This window comes from Vombatus ursinus, unplaced genomic scaffold (assembly GCF_900497805.2).
Source record: "Vombatus ursinus unplaced genomic scaffold, bare-nosed wombat genome assembly UNPS02014791.1, whole genome shotgun sequence".
Classification (NCBI taxonomy): domain Eukaryota; kingdom Metazoa; phylum Chordata; class Mammalia; order Diprotodontia; family Vombatidae; genus Vombatus; species Vombatus ursinus.
Genome location: NW_020954569.1, coordinates 74,642,092 through 74,660,655, shown reverse-complemented (window position 1 = coordinate 74,660,655; position 18,564 = coordinate 74,642,092). Strand labels below are relative to the sequence as shown.

The 18,564-nt window shown below is 32.2% G+C and overlaps 1 protein-coding gene across 4 annotated transcripts in view; it reads left to right on the top strand.

Annotated features, from left to right (window-relative positions):
- The window catches only part of TCF4 (transcription factor 4), a 440,264-nt gene that overhangs the window by 283,081 nt on the left and 138,619 nt on the right, over window positions 1–18,564 (top strand). For all 4 annotated transcript variants that reach the window (XM_027868757.1, XM_027868759.1, XM_027868758.1 and 1 more), the window contains 2 exons: window positions 412–541; window positions 1,061–1,110. In XM_027868757.1, the coding sequence (XP_027724558.1) occupies window positions 412–541; window positions 1,061–1,110 (180 nt within the window). The remainder of the gene's footprint in view (window positions 1–411; window positions 542–1,060; window positions 1,111–18,564) is intronic.

The window sequence follows — 18,564 nt, the reverse complement described above, 5'->3', positions numbered from 1 at the left end:
GTTAAATGAAAATTGATCTTATGTAAATGACATTTTATTATAATAGTAATGAAGAATACTAAAGTCATCGTGATTTTTTTTAAAGGATTTTAAAAAGAATTACCTTCTACCTTACTTCCCAATATAAGGAACCTAAAGTCCTTTGTGATGGCTGCTTTAGATAGATTTTTTTTTAATGCTTCAGTTTAGCAGATGCTGTTTTCTTTATTCCATGGGTTTAAGTGCTAACAATCAGTTCCGGGAGGGTGGGGGAAGATGGGGGGGGTAAGAGGGAAGAGAGAGTAAAGAAAGAAAAGAAAAAAAAAACTTAACCATATATATATATATGTATATATATGTATACATATATGTGTGTGTGTGTGTGTGTGTGTGTATATATATATATTCTTTCTTTCTTTTTATCCCTTTTAGCAAAGTCTCCTTGGAAGTGACATGGATATGGGCAATCCAGGAGCTCTCTCACCATCCAAACCTGGTTCCCAGTACTATCAGTATTCTAGCAATAACCCCCGGAGGAGGCCTCTTCATAGTAGTGCCATGGGTGAGTTCTTCATGTATTTGAATTCATGATTTGGGCTGATGGGTTTTTAGGAACATATGATAAAAGAAAAAAAGCTGTAACATTTGTTGAAATGGTAAGATAGTGACTTCCTCCCCAAAATGAATTAGTATATAGATCTCTTCTGCATACCAGGCTGAAATGTCAGGAGCTTTATTCTCCTGCATTAGCTTATTCCGTGTTTTTCTTTGGCTGAACAAACAAGGCCAGTTTTTTAAAAATGCATGGAGAAGACAACCTTCTAAATCAAACCATTAATAATTTGAACTCATTAGTCTATCAAAATAGCAGGGATTTATTTTTTTTGTTTATTCTGCTTTGCTTTGTTTTTAGTTCCCCAACAGAATAGGAGTTAATGGTGTCTGTGGCATTTTACCAATATACTTTTTTTTAAAAAATCCAGGCTAAAATGCTAACAGCAGCAACTAGGTGCTTCATGGTATAGCATATTTCATATAGGAAAAGCTTCTGTTGCTCACAAAGTCGTTCATCTTCTTGCAGAGGTACAAACAAAGAAAGTTCGAAAAGTTCCTCCGGGTTTGCCATCTTCAGTAAGTACTGTCTGTTTCTCAATTGGCTATTGTTTTCTTTCTTTTTTTATGTTTTATATTTTTATCAGAAGAAGATAGAAGTGAATTATATCATGTAATCTCAAAGCAACATTTGTTCACAGAAAATGTAGATGAGGTAGGAATAACCTGAAAATGCTGCCATTTTACCAAACGGTAAAGTGATGAATTGCCACTCTGGAAGAAGGGGTGGCCATGTGGATTTTCAGCAGGGTAAGCTCTGAAGAGAGCTTTTGAGAAGATGCCTAAAGTTTGAAGAGTTTTACCTGTTAGTGTCTTTGGAGGCAATGAGCATTAGTTTCATGTACTGGTTAAATGCTTTGTCAGTATTATGATGATTTATGGATTTGCATGCTAAAGAAGATTTGTGGAGAGGATTTAGGAGAAATTTACATGGTTTTCAGCCCATAGTGCAGGGAAGACATCTCTATTTTCTACTGAGGGTGTTGAATGAAGTCTGTAAAGGTACTGCATCAGTAGCTCTCTGGATATGTGATACCAGGTGACAACTAGAAGAATCCAGCTGTAACCAAAAGCATTCTGGGTTATTTTAATAGATGGAGCTATGTGCAGTAGTTACTGAGAGTTTTCCTGCATCCCCAGCCCCAAAGATATGATAAAAAAAGATAACCTAAATAGTTTTCTCAAGGCACAAAGCTAGAGGCTATTTTAACTAAATAAATTAGATGGTTCTTATTTTGCAATTTCTGATTTCATAGATTTTCAGTTAACTTATGTATGCATTTTACTTAGCCTTTTGTTTAAGAAGACTATTTCTAATGATATTCTTCTGGGCAGAAATATATGGTGATTTTTTTTCTTTTCTTTCTTAAAGACCTAACCTGGAATGAAAAGAAATTATTCTGACACATATCTTATTTAATTTAATGTTCTTTGAGGTGCTGGCAACCTCTCAAAAATATCACATTAAAAGCATACTCATGAGTAGTTATAGTTCTAAGGTATATTAAAATATTTCAAAATATATTAGCCATTGTTATAGGAATGAGTTTTATTTAATTTTTAATAAATCAGAAGAATAATGGATTTTGCATGTTTATTGAAATCAGATAAACCCAAACACCTGTGCATTTCACTGGTTTCAACAGTAAATTCATAAATTAATTAAACTGAAATGTGCAAGACTATGTTATATAGTTATATAATTTGATAATATTGGAGGAGTATTATAGGAAATTTAGATATATGGACCAATGCACACATTATCAAAATGCTATCAGTAATGTTCTTCAAAGTCATTTTGGGCAACCAGAATTACATCTTCCTTCCTTCCCACCAGAAAATGTCAACATAATGTATTTTTATCTTAAATGAACTTGTTTTTTTAAATGGTCAGCTCCCTAAGCCCCAGATGTAGATTTAATTTGGATGAGTTTTTAGCTTTCAGTAGTTTTCATAACATTTTCAAATGATCCAACTCTATATAATGTGAATATTTTTAAATATAAAAATATTACATTTGAATGATCTGAAATGATAAAGTAGTTTTTTGCTATAAAATCTCCAGTATTGCTACAAGGCACCAGTGCATAAAGATGCTGTGCCTAATTTTCTGTCATATATTAAAAATTAACTGTTAAATTTTTTCTTGTGTTCAAAATTATGCAAATTTCTTTCTACTACATAAGTAGTGCATTTGTGTGGTATTAAGTCTGTTTTCTACTTGCTTAATCATTGTCAGAAAACAATTTTCCATAATTTGTCATGAATTAAAAATATTTCCCTGTAGACAGCTGACCATTTTAGGACAATTATACTGGTACTATTTTACCCTTGATCTACAGTGAGTTATTGTAGTGTTGTTGAAGTGTTGTGATATGTTCAGAAAATCTGAATACCACCCTGTTCCAAATCAATATTGCCTAGTAATTAGAACTCAGTCATGGAACGTTCAGCTTGGATTGTTCTATCCCTCTACTCTAGTAGCATGTTCAGGAGACGTTCTTGTTGCAACATCCAACTCAGCTGTATGTCTGAAGGACTCTGATGAAACTTTTAAGTAAACACAAGTTTTATGTGAGTGGGTAAATATTTACAGGATAATTTTGCTTTTGGTGGTATAGGCTTGTTCAGGTTATTTTAAAATTTAAACATTTAAGTTATTAGTACTTGAAAATTGTTGAGGGAAATGCACTTTTAATAATTCAAATAAATACAGTTTTATTCATTTATATTAGCTTTATCATAGACAGATTATCATTTATAACTCTGAGCTCTTTCACAAGAACCACATACCTTAGATACTTAGCAAAATGTACTAATTCACCTGATGATAGATTACATTAGGAAATGAAAGTCTGATGCATTAGGCCCAATAAGCCTTTATTTCTACATTAACCAAATCAGTTCTATTTCAGCTCAAAGAAAATGATTGATATTTATCTGATAATGTGAACCATTATTTGTATAGTAGATAATGAAAGGCTGGGGACAATAAAAGGTTTCTTTTGGAGTGATTGTAGCTGGATAAAAACATTTACAATTTCTCTTAAGAACATCTTTATAGTGGTAAATAGTAATAAATCTGTCATAGTCTATTGTGTTATCTCACTTGATTTTTGGGGGGGGGTAAAACAGTCCACTTTTTTTTCCTTTAAAAAAATTAAACTGTAAAAGTCCATTATCAGATTATTATTCATTGTAGATTTTAGATACAGAATCAGGACGTTTAGAGGTAAGGTTGAAATTCCATTCAAAACCCCTTTGTACTGAGATTCTTATTTGAAAATATTGCAATATCTGTAGGAGAAAGAAAATATAGGCCTAGTTCCACAGCATGCTGTAGGTCTGGTAAGATAAATGAATGTCTTTTATTTTGCATTTCAATCTGAGATCTCAAAGCACTTTCTTAACATGATTCATTTAGGTGATTGCTTAGTATCCATGTTGTAGCCTCCACTCCTACAGACAGGAGAGAGAGAGAGAGGGATACTGACATCCATAGTACAGGATCCTTCAGTTAAGATTAATGTAAAATTTCTCAGAAGCAAAGTCTGCAGAAAATACCACCTTATTTTCCCAGGACGTCCTCGTTCAGTATTTCAGAACAGTTTTCAAGTTATTCATTTCAGTCTTTGTGAACTTTCTTTTAAAGAGCTGCTTAATGTAATCAACATTTTTTTAAAAATGACTAATTTGTTGGATTTATTATTTTTGGTTTTTAACCACAGGTTTATTTTCTGAGTCAAATCTTAGCAAAAATGACAGTGTTGTAATTTTCATCAAACACATCCACAGTTTGAGTTTTCACACATCCTTCATCTTGAACCAAAAACTTGGTGAACTTGCTGCCCTTTCTACTCATTTATTTATCTTTGTGTCACTAAATGAATTTTTTTAACAAATTGAATCCATTCAAGTAAGAACTAGAGTTTAGAAGGAAATATCTGTCATTAAACCAAATCTTACCTTTTTTAAAAAAAATCATATTTTGGTAAAAATCATTGCATTGTCTTTGACTACTAGAGAAAACGAATGAGATTGTGTCATCCTTCAAAAAATAGCAAGGTACTACCACATCTTTTCCACTTAAGATACTTTCCTGCTTCTTGAAAAATGATCCATTTAGCAACATAAAGAGTGCAACATAGGTATTTCTAAAAATTTTATAGCCCCTACTTTATAAATGATCATTTAGTAATCTGTCTCCTCACTTTAGTTTGGAAACTTGAAATAAATATATTGCACATGTCTAAACTTGAGCTTCAACTCTGCCACTTTCAGATGTTCAGTCCAATAGTCAGAAATAATATTAATAGTTAATCAAGTTTTTAATTACTTTTTTCACCATTATGTCAATCTGCTGCCAAAAGAAAGTGATTGGTCCCATGGAGTATAAATCTCTCTTTATAGAAACAAAGTTTAAGAAATATGTGTAACTATCCCTTTTTTACAGAAACTTCAAAAAAATATCATTTGTATTTTTAAGGGTAATCCTATGTGTTGAGGTGGTTTTTTTTTTCAGTAGGTTTTTTAAATGCTTTAAATATTCAGTTTGATAAATCACACATCAAATGGCCAGCGGAATCTTTGATCACATAAAATCTAGCTAAAAATTTGTTCTACATTGATGATGCTAAAACTTTATTTGACCACTGTAAACTAACTATTTTTATCTGGATTTGAAGGGTAAAAATATACTTTGTATAAGATTTCAAATTCTTCTTTGATTGTGATAAGTAAAACATTCTTTAAAAAAAATTCTAAAGTCTGTCGTAGTTTTTCTCATTGGTTCTAATTTTTCTTCACAATATGATTAATGTGAAAACAGGTTTAATATGAATGTATATGTTGAGCCTGTATCAATTTACACACCATCTTGGAGTGGTGGATGGGGCGAGATGGGGAGAAAATTTGCAACTCAAAATCTTATGAAAGTGAATGTTGAAAACTAAAAATAAATAAATAAAATTATTTTAAAATGAAAAAAATCTAAAGTCTGAATCAGATAAAAAAAAAAATGAACAGATTGTCTAAGGCTTCAGGTCAAGACCAGAAGTGTTGGGAAGTACTAAAAGACCTCTGTAAAAATAAAATTCTACAATAGGTATAATCAATTAAAGCAAAACAGATGTTAGAAAAAAACTTTTTCTCATCTCTAATCTAAGAACTTCAAAATGATTAGACAATTTCCAAATTCACTAGCCATAGTTGAAACTGTTGAGAGGAGAATATTCATCATTTAATAGACTTTTTCAACTTTTTAGGATATTAATTTTAAGAGTGATACATAAATACACACACATATCTTTAAAGCAAAACATGCAGCGTCACTAAATAGTAAAGAGAGTATCTCAGGTCTGTGTTGTGTAGTGAAGTAGGAAAGTAGCTATTAGTGAAGTAAAAAGTGAGCAAAAAGTAAAATCATATATACACACTACAGAAAGTGTGACTTTTTTATGTCAAACAACTAATATTAGGTTAGCAGATTTTATTCACCTTTAAATAGACCATGCCCATTTTCTGTTTCATAACATGGAAAGATGAGAGATTTTTTTCTTATATAAAAGTTGTCATTTGTTATGATGTTTAGGGTGGAGATAAGGGTAACAGGTATAAATTTTATATCTGAAAAGAAAAAAAATGCTTCCATATTAGGTTTTGCCTGTGTGTAGAATGTGACATTTCAACTCGTTCTGAATTATATTTTTCATAATTATTCTTTGAAAATATTATAAATGATGTTAATATGTGAAATGCTAATATTTCTGCAGTATTGAGGCAAATAAATCAGTCAGTAAACATTTATTAAGTATCTACTGTGTGCCAGGCACTATGTTAAGACTTAAACATAAATATCTAATCACAGTTTTGACTTCCAGTGCTAAGGAAATTTACTTTCAAGGTTGTCCATTGTGCTGCATAATTGTAGTTAATATGGCTTAAGAGTCTCTGCTCTAGAGTATATGAAATTTAAATTGGAGAATCTGTATAGTCAAGCCTAAATCTTCTCGAAGATTACCATTCTATGATCTCAAAGTGAATCAAAAGACAGAAAGAATACACACAAATATATGACAATGAAGCCTATCCTTTAATCATGTTGTAAATGTTAGGTTTCAGAGTTCTGTACTTCTTCTTGGAGTTTCATAATGAGGATATATCTCTTCTCTACAATTTTGCACCCTGAAATAAGGTATCGTGGCATTTTATTGATTCAATCCATCATCCTATTTCTTGTTAGTATATTGTTACCTAGAAGAGAGAATAAATGGAAGAAGAAAAAGATAGTAGGTTCCTTGCTGGGAACTTAACATTTGATCATTGCCATTGGATCAAAGTTGCATGTATGTGTCATATGCCCTTTGACAGTTTTTTTTAATGTAAATGTGTAAAAGACTGTGAAAAAATAATCAGAACGTCCTCTTGTTTTTATCGAAATAGATTCTCCCCCCCCAAAAAAAAACAGCCAAACAAACAAACAAAAAAACAGCTTCTTAGATCCTCTGTATAATAGTGGCATGAAGTCCTTCCTTCAGTGGTCTATTCCAGGTTACTTTGGGACCACTATTATGCAATATTTTATTGTATAGTCTATAAGTACACACCACAAAAACATATGTACATGTGGGGGGAGTGTTGCTGTTGTTTTGTATGTGTGTATATGTGTAATACATTTGCTAAGAACTGTTAAAATTCTATAAAACTAATACCCACGTTAGTAGTAAAACCAGCCTTGAGAAACTATACTTTGTATATCATATTTTGTTGAAGTTATTCTTCACTAAAGAGTGGAATTTGTCAGAATGACTCAGTTAACCGAGTTGCTAAAGAAGCTTATTATCAGAAATGTATACCTCGAAGTTGATTCCACCCTTCCCTTCCTTCTTCCATGCAGCAATAGAAAAATATACTAATTTCCAACCTATGGGCCTTAGAGAAAGGAGAAATTGTGTACATCAAAAGTCATCATTTTGATAGTGATTTTAAAAATACAGGGTGTTAAAAGTATTTGTTTTATATATATATATATGCAATAAGAATTGCTTATCTGTATTAACATAATTCTAAAGGCTGAATAAATGTTATATACATATACACACTTTTAGTTTTAGACTAGAACTAGGCTTTCCTTGGTATAGGGAAGGCAATTTCTAACAATGCACTTAGTAACTCAGGTTCCAATTTCAGAGACCTACCTGGAGCTCTGAGAGGTTAAAGTGGCTTTTTATCTACTCTGTCACACTACCGTGTGTGTATGTGTGTGTGTGTGTGTGTGTGTGTGTGTAATTGGTTCAATCATCTTATTTCTGGTGAGTATATTGTTAACTAGAAGAAAAAAATAAAAGTAGAGAAGGAAAAGACATTAGGTACCTTGCGAGAACTTTATAACTGTGATAGCTGACACTGGATTAAAGTTGTCTTCACACATAAAAAAGGGGGATGGGACAGATGGAGGTATGTAAAAGAAAAAAAAATATAACCAGAATATCCCCCCCTTAAAAATATGCATATATGTGCATATATGTAAAGTTATACACATATATGTATGAACACAGATACATGTGTGTAACTTTTAAAAATGTATATGGAAGCTGCTTACAAAATTCATTTAAAAGCATTACTTAAATTGTAGGAGCTTTCTGTTCATCAGAAATTATTGTGTAGAATCCATGAATTTTTGGAGACATTATAAAGGTGTCCTCATATTCTAGTATATTTAAAATTATATTACTCGTTTTGCAGGGCATAAGTCCATGTGACTTACAAAAAATATGGGACAAAAAATTAATAGAGGCAAAGGATAGAGTTGAAAGATTATTGTACTAGTATTTACCTTATTTTCAAAAATAAGAAAAAAACTGATCAAGTTTCAATACTTTGAGGATTTCAAAGAGTATAATTTAAGAGAGTAGTATAGTTATATATTTTTTAAACTTTTTGTTGCCAAATACTTTAAAAAACATTAAAGTTTATTGAACGGAAACATAAATTTGAATTTCTAGCACTCTTTCCCCCACTAATTGCCAATCATTGACAGATTTCTACAGTTCTAAGATTTCTTAGTTAAGTTTCCAAACAATTTTTTTAAAGTTAGTAAATCAGAGTTGATTGTAAACTAGTGGGCTGGGTAAATGAGATTCTCTTAAAATTGTAGAACTGATGCAGAAAGGAGTAAGGAATTTCTTCAGTGACATCAAAGTAGTAGTATGTTTTTAAGGATGATTAAAATGCAATTGGGCTGTTGACAGACACCTTTTTTGTGAATAAATTGCACTGAATACTTAAACATAGTACTTAAACACTTGTAAGGAATAACAGGAGATGTACAGCCTCCATCTTGACTGGTATAGGGTTGGATTTATTTGAAGCTTTGAAAAAAGGTAATGCAAAATTGACACAGTTCTAAATACATAATTATTTGAGGACAAAACAAGTTTGACAGTGATTTGGGATATGTATGTGTGTGTGTGCTTGTATGTGTATGTGTGCCTGAATGTGTGTTTCTACAGCTGATAACATAGGTGTGTACTTATTGAGTAGCTGTGTTTTGCTGGTGCATATACTCCCTCTTCAGAGATATTATGGTAGTGCAGTAGATAATACACATCTTTTTAAAGTTTTGGCTAGAAAATATGGATGATGAATAAGTGTACTTGAGAGACATAAACTTGAATATTAAAATATGGGCTAAACATATCTTGAAGATCATAGGTATAACTCTATCCAAATACTTTAATCATATCTATACTTCTTACTAATGTAAGAAACTTTTTTAATTCTTTGAGGAATGATATAGCTATATTATAAGCCACAGAGCCTAACAATAACTCTCTCTGTCTCTCTCTCTGTCTCTTGCTCATTTAATTTAATCCTCTTTGTTATTCTACAGAACCTAAGTATAGCATAGTCAAGCACAATGCAGTCCCCATCATATAGTGAATAAAATCTTTGCTGGGTGTTTTGTTGTCTGCCATTTATATTTCCAGTTTCAGCATTTGAGGAGGCATTTCCTTTTTGGTAATAAATGACTTGGATATAAGGAAAAATACTATTTCTCTCCAACTCACCTGAAAACATTGCCCTACATTTCTTCCTCGTGCACTCAAACAAATAATACAATTAAGTACTACAACTTATAAATCAAAATGTGTCACTGACTTATCTTGTTATTTATTGAATTTTACACAGTGCTACTATAGAACTGTTTTAATAACGGCATAAAAGTCCTTGTCTTGAGCAACTTCTTTTTCTTAAATGCTTTCTAAATGTGCTTTCCACCTTATATTTGTTACGATAATATAATAGCTTTCATTCTTCCTATTGGCATACCATATCATTATATCATTAGTTTCACTGAAGAGGCAGTTTAGAGTAGGTAGTTGATTCTGAGTGGCAGTATCTCCAAGTCATCTTATTTGGTGGTTTTAGTGGTATTAAATTTGGTGGTTTTAGTAATACCAAACTGGTAGCAAAGGCTGCACTAATATTTATAAGAATTGCCTAACCTGCATTGTAACTTAGGTATAAAATATAGACATTTAGAATTCAAAACTACTAATTCTGGTAGCATTATTACAAGGGAAATTTAATATAAAATGTTTATCTTTAAATACACAGTGAAAGGGAGAAATAAAAGTAAAGTTTGAATAATATAGAAAAATCTTAAATTTTACTACAGAAAACAGGATTTTAGAATAATTTTGACAGGGTAGTTTTGATTTATTGAACACATTTAATTATTTGTGCTTGAGAGTAAATGTAAGATAAAAACACCTTTCAATTATTGACCCTCACATCATATAAAAATTGTTTTTGCTTCAAAAAGAAGACACAAGTTCTATTTCTTATTATAAAGGTATAAATCTTTCAGTCCTTCATTACTAAAATTTTCTTTTAAGGAAACACAAGTTTTATATATAGTGACTTTATATGTATTTAAGTATTTTTTGTGTTTTCATGTGTTTTTATTTTTAGAAACATACTGTCAAGAACTTAAGAATAATGCATTTATTTGAAAGCTGAGTCCGTGCCCTCACTCTTCTTCCCCTTCCGCCAAAAAAAAAAATGTAAGAATATTTCTTGGGGACAAGAGTAGGTAAAATCCCCAGACATATGTCACCATATATAATCCCACACACACAAAAGGATTTTTTTTCTCTATAACAAAAACAATGTTGAAAGTTTCTATTTTGTAGCTTTAATAATAAACTGGGAGAAACCAAGATGGAAGAGCAAGTATTGGCAGCTTCATTCATTCATTCATTCATTCACTGACTCATTTAGCAAATGCTTTAATACTTCAGGTATCAGTTTCTACTTTTAGTAACTAAGGACAAAAATATACTACCTTCAGCATTTCTTTCTCTTGAAGATATTCTTATATAAATCCTGCAGCACATGCTACCTAAATTCATCCTATTTGAAATCTCAATATTTTATCACTGAAAACTGGATGTCACAAGTAGATAGGCTTTATACTAATGTTTAATCCAACCTTTAAAGAACTTAGTGTTCTGTGGACTTTTCATCATTTGACAGATTGCTAGGGTTCATAATAATGGTGATAATTACTGCTATTTATATAACACTTAAATATTTGCAAAGTATGTGATATAAAGTAACTCACTTAATCCTTACAACAATACTGTAAGGAAGGTGCTGTGATTACCCCCATTTTACAGATGAAGAAACCTGGGCTCAGAGGCTTCTGTGATAATGTCCTGGATTACACGGTTTGGGGCAGAAACAGGATTCAAGGATAAGTATTGCCTGGCTCCAAGTCCAGCAGCTCTGGAAGGCTTAGCAGCTGGGTATTATGCATATTTGTACATCTCCTGCCCTGCAGCACCTGGCATAGCTCCTTGAACTTAGTACATTATTAGTAGGCATTTACTGAATTAACGCTGTAGTGGATGGAGAACTGACTTTGAGTTAGTAAAAGCTGAGTTCAAATCTGTGTAAATCTGGGGAAATCATTTCATCTAATTGTGTCTCAGTTTCCTCATCTGTAAAATAATAACACCTATGTGGTTGTTGTGAGGATAAAATGAGATAAAAAGATGTAAAACACTTTATAAACCTTAAAGTAATTCTATATATGCACTATTATAATAGCTTTAATAGCAAATTATTCTTTTAACAAAGATGCATAGCTGCATATAAATAGAATAAAAAGGAACTTCACTGCAATCTGATCGAAATGCCAGAAGAAAATGAATATAATTCTGTCTCACTTTTTAAATTATCCATTGTCATTCTTCCTCCTTCATCCCAAGAAAATAATTTAAAAATAATAATAATTCAAATTTCTATAGTGTGTTAGGGGCAGATAGGAGGTGCAGTGGATAGAATGCCTGGCCTGGAGTCAGGAAGACCTGAGTTCAAGTGAGGCCTCACTTACTAGCTGTGTGACCCTGGGTGAGTCATTTAACCCTCTTTGCCTCAGTTCCTCATCTGTAAAATGAGCTGGAGAAGGAAATGCCAGTATCTTTGCCAAGAAAACCCCAAATAGAGTCATAAAGAGTTAGACACAACTGAACAACAACAAATAGGTTTACACCCCCCTTTCCTCAACAGCAACCCTGTGAATTAAGTAGTAAAAGTGTGATTATACCAATTTTATAGATATGGAGATTAAGGCTAAGTGAGAGTAAATAATTTTCCCTAGGTCAAAGGTCAGCATAGGTCCTCTGACTCCAAGACCACAGCAGTTCTTTGCCACATCTTTTTCCCTGTCTTTTGGATATCTCAGAATATTGTTCTTTGCTATTGCATAATAAGGTATTTAAATAATGAGATTGTCTTTAAAAAAAAAAACAAATTAGGGAAATCTAACATATAGGATTACAGCATAGCATAGCCTTATTGGCATAAGTAGACATTTACTTGGGATGTAGTTTCTGTGGTCTGGACACCCCATAAGTGAGATTGTGCTTTACTGTAAGTGATCTTTCCATTCCCATTTCTTACAGCATAAGTGTTAACAAGAACCAGGTAATTAGACCTTTTGCTTCCAAAGTTTATGCACATCTTTCCTCACTTGAAAGTGGAAATCAGACCAAAGTGTAATATTAGGTAATAATTTATTTATTAGACATGGTACGATGTAAAGAGTGCTGGATTTGAGGTCAGATTGTGCATTCCCATTGTGCCAATTAATAGTTATGTTTCTCATTGCAAGTCACTAAATATCTCTAAGCCTCAGTTTCCTCATCTGGAAAATGGAGATGCTAGATTGTGAGAAAAGTACTTTGTAAATCTTTATTACACAAAGATGCTATTATCATTAGTTCTTGAGGTTTTTCTCCTCTTTTAAAATTACATTGGTGTTATTCTGTGGTTATTCAGAAGTAGGTGCTACTGAGTAATTGTAAAAGTTTCCTCTTATGATTAGGCTCTGCTAGTTCAAGAAATGATAGATTTTGAATGGGAAATTTCACTTCATTTCGTACGGCATAAGTATGTGTATTGGTGCAGCAATTTATTTCAGTCATAAATCAAGAACAAACAAAGATTTTCAGCACCATGTTCTGCGGATTCCTAATACAGAACCCTGATATTTATACTGATATTTCAGGTAAATTTGGAGAATAGCTTGGTTCTAGCCTTTGCCCCAGAATTTTCTTTTAATGGTACAGCTAAATTCTCATAAGGAAAAACATATTTTCATCAGTTGGCTCTGGAAGTTTTTTGTACATTTAAAATTATTTTGTTTTTGCAAGCACAGGCTTTTTAAGTTTTGCATTTTGAAACAGATTTGCATACAGCCATATTATTTGACTATATTTCCTTATGAGGAAATCTTTTTCTTGCCAAATGTAAGTCATGGAGTGACAGGACATAAAATGAAAATTGTTTGGTGTGCTTCCATTTTGGCCAATATCTTCTCCCCCATCCCTTCTCCTTTGAAGTGCCCCCTCTGGTCATTTTGCAGTGAGAGAGCCTTTCTTAGGAAAAGAGAACAGTCCTAAGTTAGGTTAGACTTAGCCAGCCCTCATTTGTAGTCATTGCCACCTTGTGGATTACAAAGGATATTGGTTTTCATAAACTTCCATTTAATTTTGGCTCTCTTTATTGCAAGTACACTCTGGCAGTGGATTGTTAGTGTTCTTCACCAAAAGGATCCTCTAGTTTGTACAGCAACACCTCATTTCTCCACTCACAGTTCATTTATGATTCTGATGAGAGTGTTTTTTCAGGAAACACACATTTCACTTTTTGACCTAGGAGCATCTGTTAGAATTTTTTTTTAATACTACTTTGGCATTCTGAAAGTGTTAATGTCTTTCATATCTGTTTAATGCTATTTAGGGATATTTATGATCACCTCTTGGTTACTCAGGGTAAAGTGTGTCGCAATTTTTTTTAAACAGACAGGAAAGCATTCATATGAGGAAACAGATTGCTTTAAACATGTGCTTCCTGTGACAGTAAAAAGAACAAATTAGATTTAACACTGTGTAATGAATGCATAAATGTGTACATTTAAGCTTTTAAAAGCTTTATGTTCAGTTCTGGTCAAAACAAAAATTGAGTCACCTGTTAAAGTTAAGGATGCCTAGATCCCTAGCAAGGCACCTCTAGAGGCTACATCAGGTTAGAGTCAGCCTGTGTATGTTTAACAAAGAAATCCAGATGCATTTTGGGATTTCCATGGCCATATTTTTTTTTCTCTTTGAGTCTCAAGTTGAGGAAATTCATTCCTCTGACTTTAAAAATTGTCATTTTTTAAGGATTGTTTTTAGTTGTATTGAAGAAGAAATGATTTATTTTGATAGTGTTGAATTAAAAAATAATTTCATTACCTCACTGTCTCTTATTATCTCGTGTAATGTGAAGGTTACCGTGTGTCTTGCATAGTCTGTGAGCTAAATCCAATATGAATGGGTCTTTCTGCTTAGAAAAGATTGTGTTTGAACAATCATTCTCCTTGGAAGAAGAGAAGAATCATCTCCATCTCTGCTTGAATTCTAATGATATTCTCTTTTCCTTATTCTTTAAATCTAAGGCTTTATGGAATATCATCATATTTCTGGCTAAAGAGGCTGAACAGGAATCTCTTAGGAGAATGCATAGTCTGGGGACATCTGACATTCTAATATTACATACTGAGGTACTAATATCAAAACAGGCTGCTCATCGTTGCACCGTAGGGCAGGGATTTTTTTGGCTGACAGGCACAAAGAGAAATGGGCACGCTGTACCCTGCTTGGCATCAAAATGGGTTAAGGGAAGCTGGGGGCACAGAGTCAGACTGCGTGTGCAGTCACAGCCCATGGTTAACTTCCTCTTTGTGTGATACTTGGCTTTATTGGAACTGATGACTTTTTTTTTTTAATATGGGGTGAGAGTTCAATGAACTGGGAAGTAGCCTTAAACTCTCTATTATTACTTTCTCATACAGTTGACTTATGCTTCATTTTTTGAAGTCACTGCAGCTGTTCCATGTAGTGGTTTCCAAAGCTGTATACAAAGCATTTGTACTTCTCATTAAAAAAAGGTAATCAGATTGGAAATTTTTTTTTAAAATGCCTTCATGCCATTAAAAAAGGTAGCAATGCTGATGGTTGTCTTCAGTGATAGTCTTAAAAGACACCAGTATATATTTTTAATCGACATTGATCTGACACTTCCCAGAACAAATCAAAATAATTTCTGGCCATGATGGATCATTGGTACAGTGCTGAAAGAGCCAGCTTCATTTCAGAAGAAATTATAAATGTCAGTTGACTGACTGATTCTGTATTTTTTGTTGTTCCTATTTGTTTCAATTCATAATTTTCTTTGAAGATTCATTTGGAAGAAAATACAGGATAGTTTCTATCTTCCCTTAAGATTTTCCTCCTGTTTCTATATTTGCAGAGAGCAGTTCCCAAAGGCAAAAATGAGTGAGCTACCATCTTGAGGAGTAGATGATATGTTTAGTGAACACCAAATGCTCTAAAAGTTCTGACTGGAATTTGCAAGAGATTCAGGTTGCTTTGGACTAGCTATTCTTTCACACAAAGCAATAGCAGTTGGTTAAAGACCTCAGTAAGATGACCAACTTCTGACAATCCAAAAAATAGGCTAGAAGGATGAGGGATAGAATACCATTTGTTTGGTAATTAGAGTGCATCTCTTAAGAGTTTGAGAGAATTCTGATTAACCTTTCTGTTACCACATTCTCACATGAAATTAGCACACCTTTTAAATCATTGTTTAGCATTTAAACAAATATTTTTGAACCTTCTTAGTGCAACAGGTTTTGAAAACACTAAAAGTATGCTGTAGATTTCCAAAAAACTTCATTTTTCTTACATTTTAAATGTTCTGTTTGTGCAAAATTTCAAGAATCACCATAAGGGCTTCTTTGCATTTTTAATTTAGTAACTAACATATGAATAAATTTGCATATTAATTAGTTGCAGATTAAATCATGCATACATAATTGCCTCCTTACTGTGTTTAATGTTTGTCAAAATCTCCAGCCTGGTTTGATGGATGTCGTATGAAAGATTACAATTTGATGTACCCTTGGAAGTATTTACACCAATAATGCAGGATTCTTAATAGCAGAATTCTCTAGTTATATACAGTTACTAATAAACATGTAAGATAGGTGCATGTCCCTTTGACTGAATTTTTTGCTTTGCACCAAATCATTTACTATTCATAATCATTAATGCATCTCCTAATTATACAGCATATGTCTGTTAACCCTTTCATTGCAGATCTTCCAGTGGCAGTTTTTTTTTTAAGAAAACAAATTATATGACAAAATTCTGGAATTTTGAATTATATTGCTGTCACTTACTTCTTCCTTCATTTTCCCTTTAGTACACCTCTGTCTTCTCATTTTTTTTTATTTTGGTGTAACTTTTAAAGTTGTGCTTCTGCTTTGTATCTTATACTCAAAGAAATGGTCTAACTGAATATACTTCATAACCAATATTATTCTCCTTATTGACCACTGATGAAAAAACAATGCATGAGATTTCAAATGCTTTATATAAAAGGCCAAAAAAAGAAGCCCCTACTAATGTCTTTTAAATTTCCTGAAAATATGAACATTCATAACTAAAGGGAGAAGTAATATAGGACAGAGGACTTATAAAACAGATCTTGATAATATTCAGCTCTTAATTCATTCCATTGTGCTTGCATGGTACAGTTAAAATATGTTTCTTTATGGGAAGCATATGATATTTTCTACTGGGCAGAGAGGCTACAATGCCTTAATTCATAAGATTATGATTTTGCTACATTTAACACACACAAAAAATTAGAGATTGAAAATCCATGATTTGATAGGGCTAAGTAGGATTTATTATGGCTTTAAAATAGTAAGTGTTCTTTTTTTGTTGTTATTTCTTCAGTTTCATAAGTTTATTTTTACTTATGCAAAGATTAGACCTAGACTATGCCCCCCTCATTTTCAAATGACATTTTATTTTTATGTGTAAATATATATACATATATACACATACATACACACACACATATATATATATATGGATGTATACACACAAATATGTATATATTACTATTTTTATGTCTAAGCTGCTTATCACACTGTATTACCCTGCATTAATGAGCATTCCTACTGTGCAAAGTTCTATCAAAAATGATGGTGTGAATGCCATTTTTAATTGGAAGTTTATACAGTCAAATTTGTAGTTCACAACCAAAAAATATGTATATACTACAGTTCTGATCCAAGCCAGGCACAGGATATTTATCTTTTTAATTTCACTGTAATTTCTTATTCATTTGTTTTATTTATGTTGACTGGTACCCAGTATATTCTGTTACTAAATATTTAATAGAAACCACAATTAAGGGGGAAATTGAGGCACGGATAGGTTATGCTTGCCTTTAATATTAGAAGGAAACAATATATTGTCTTGAATTACTTTTACCTCTATTTTACCAGTAGATCTTGCTCCCAAATTTGGAAATGTCTACTGAAGTTACATTTAGGTTCTGCTTTTTTGCAATTGTTTGTTGTGATTGATTAAATATAAACATATTTAATAAAAATATTAAAATGAACCAAAAGCACAACCTAATTTTACTTAATTAGAACCTACATAATAAAAATAATATGTAATATTACAGTTGGTCTCATAACTCATGAAATGATTGTCTGATCATGGAAAAAGAGAACAAATTGTTTATTGACAATTTTAACACAACCTTCTGCAGTGTGTCACATTGCACTCAATCATATAACAATGTAAAAATAAAATTTAAAGACTTAACCTACAAAGGCAAGAAAATAGTTGGGCCAAAATACCATATTTATCTACCTCCATTGTGCCTAGGTAATTTGGGGCATATGGTATGTAAATGATGTTCAGAAACCCCTGCCAAACCTAGACACGATGGGATAAATTAAGGACAGATTTTCCTTGGTGTAAGTCCCATGTCTGGGGCCAGCAATGTCTTTGCTTGGATATGTGTGTTTAGCGCCTATCTGTATCAGTAAAGAACCTCAGACTCCATTCAGTGGTAAAATTTGGCTTTCAGTTGGGTTCTAAGGTTGCTGAACACCTACATACATATATACATACACATATATATTTCCCAGAATCACTTTGAAGCATTTTAAAAATTAATAAGCAGGGCTTAAAACGTTCTTGTCCAGTAACCAACTCTCACATGGAAAAGTCTGAAAAGTGATCAAATGACTTAAATAAGAATTATTGAAATTAAACTATTTAAAATAAAATTTGTTCTAAGGAGCTTTTTTATAAGAGAAATTAACTGGTCTTGTCTGTACTTCAGAAATTGATTGACCAAAAGGAATTAATTTTCTCAAACCAATCTACACATACAGACATATATGTGCATATAGTACATATGGAAAAATATTACTTTGCTTGAACATAAAATAATTTTGAAAGATGAATATATCAGATATTTTTATCACCCATAGAACCAAAATGGCTCTGTCATAATTGTTTTTAAAACCTGTTCATTTGATTATTG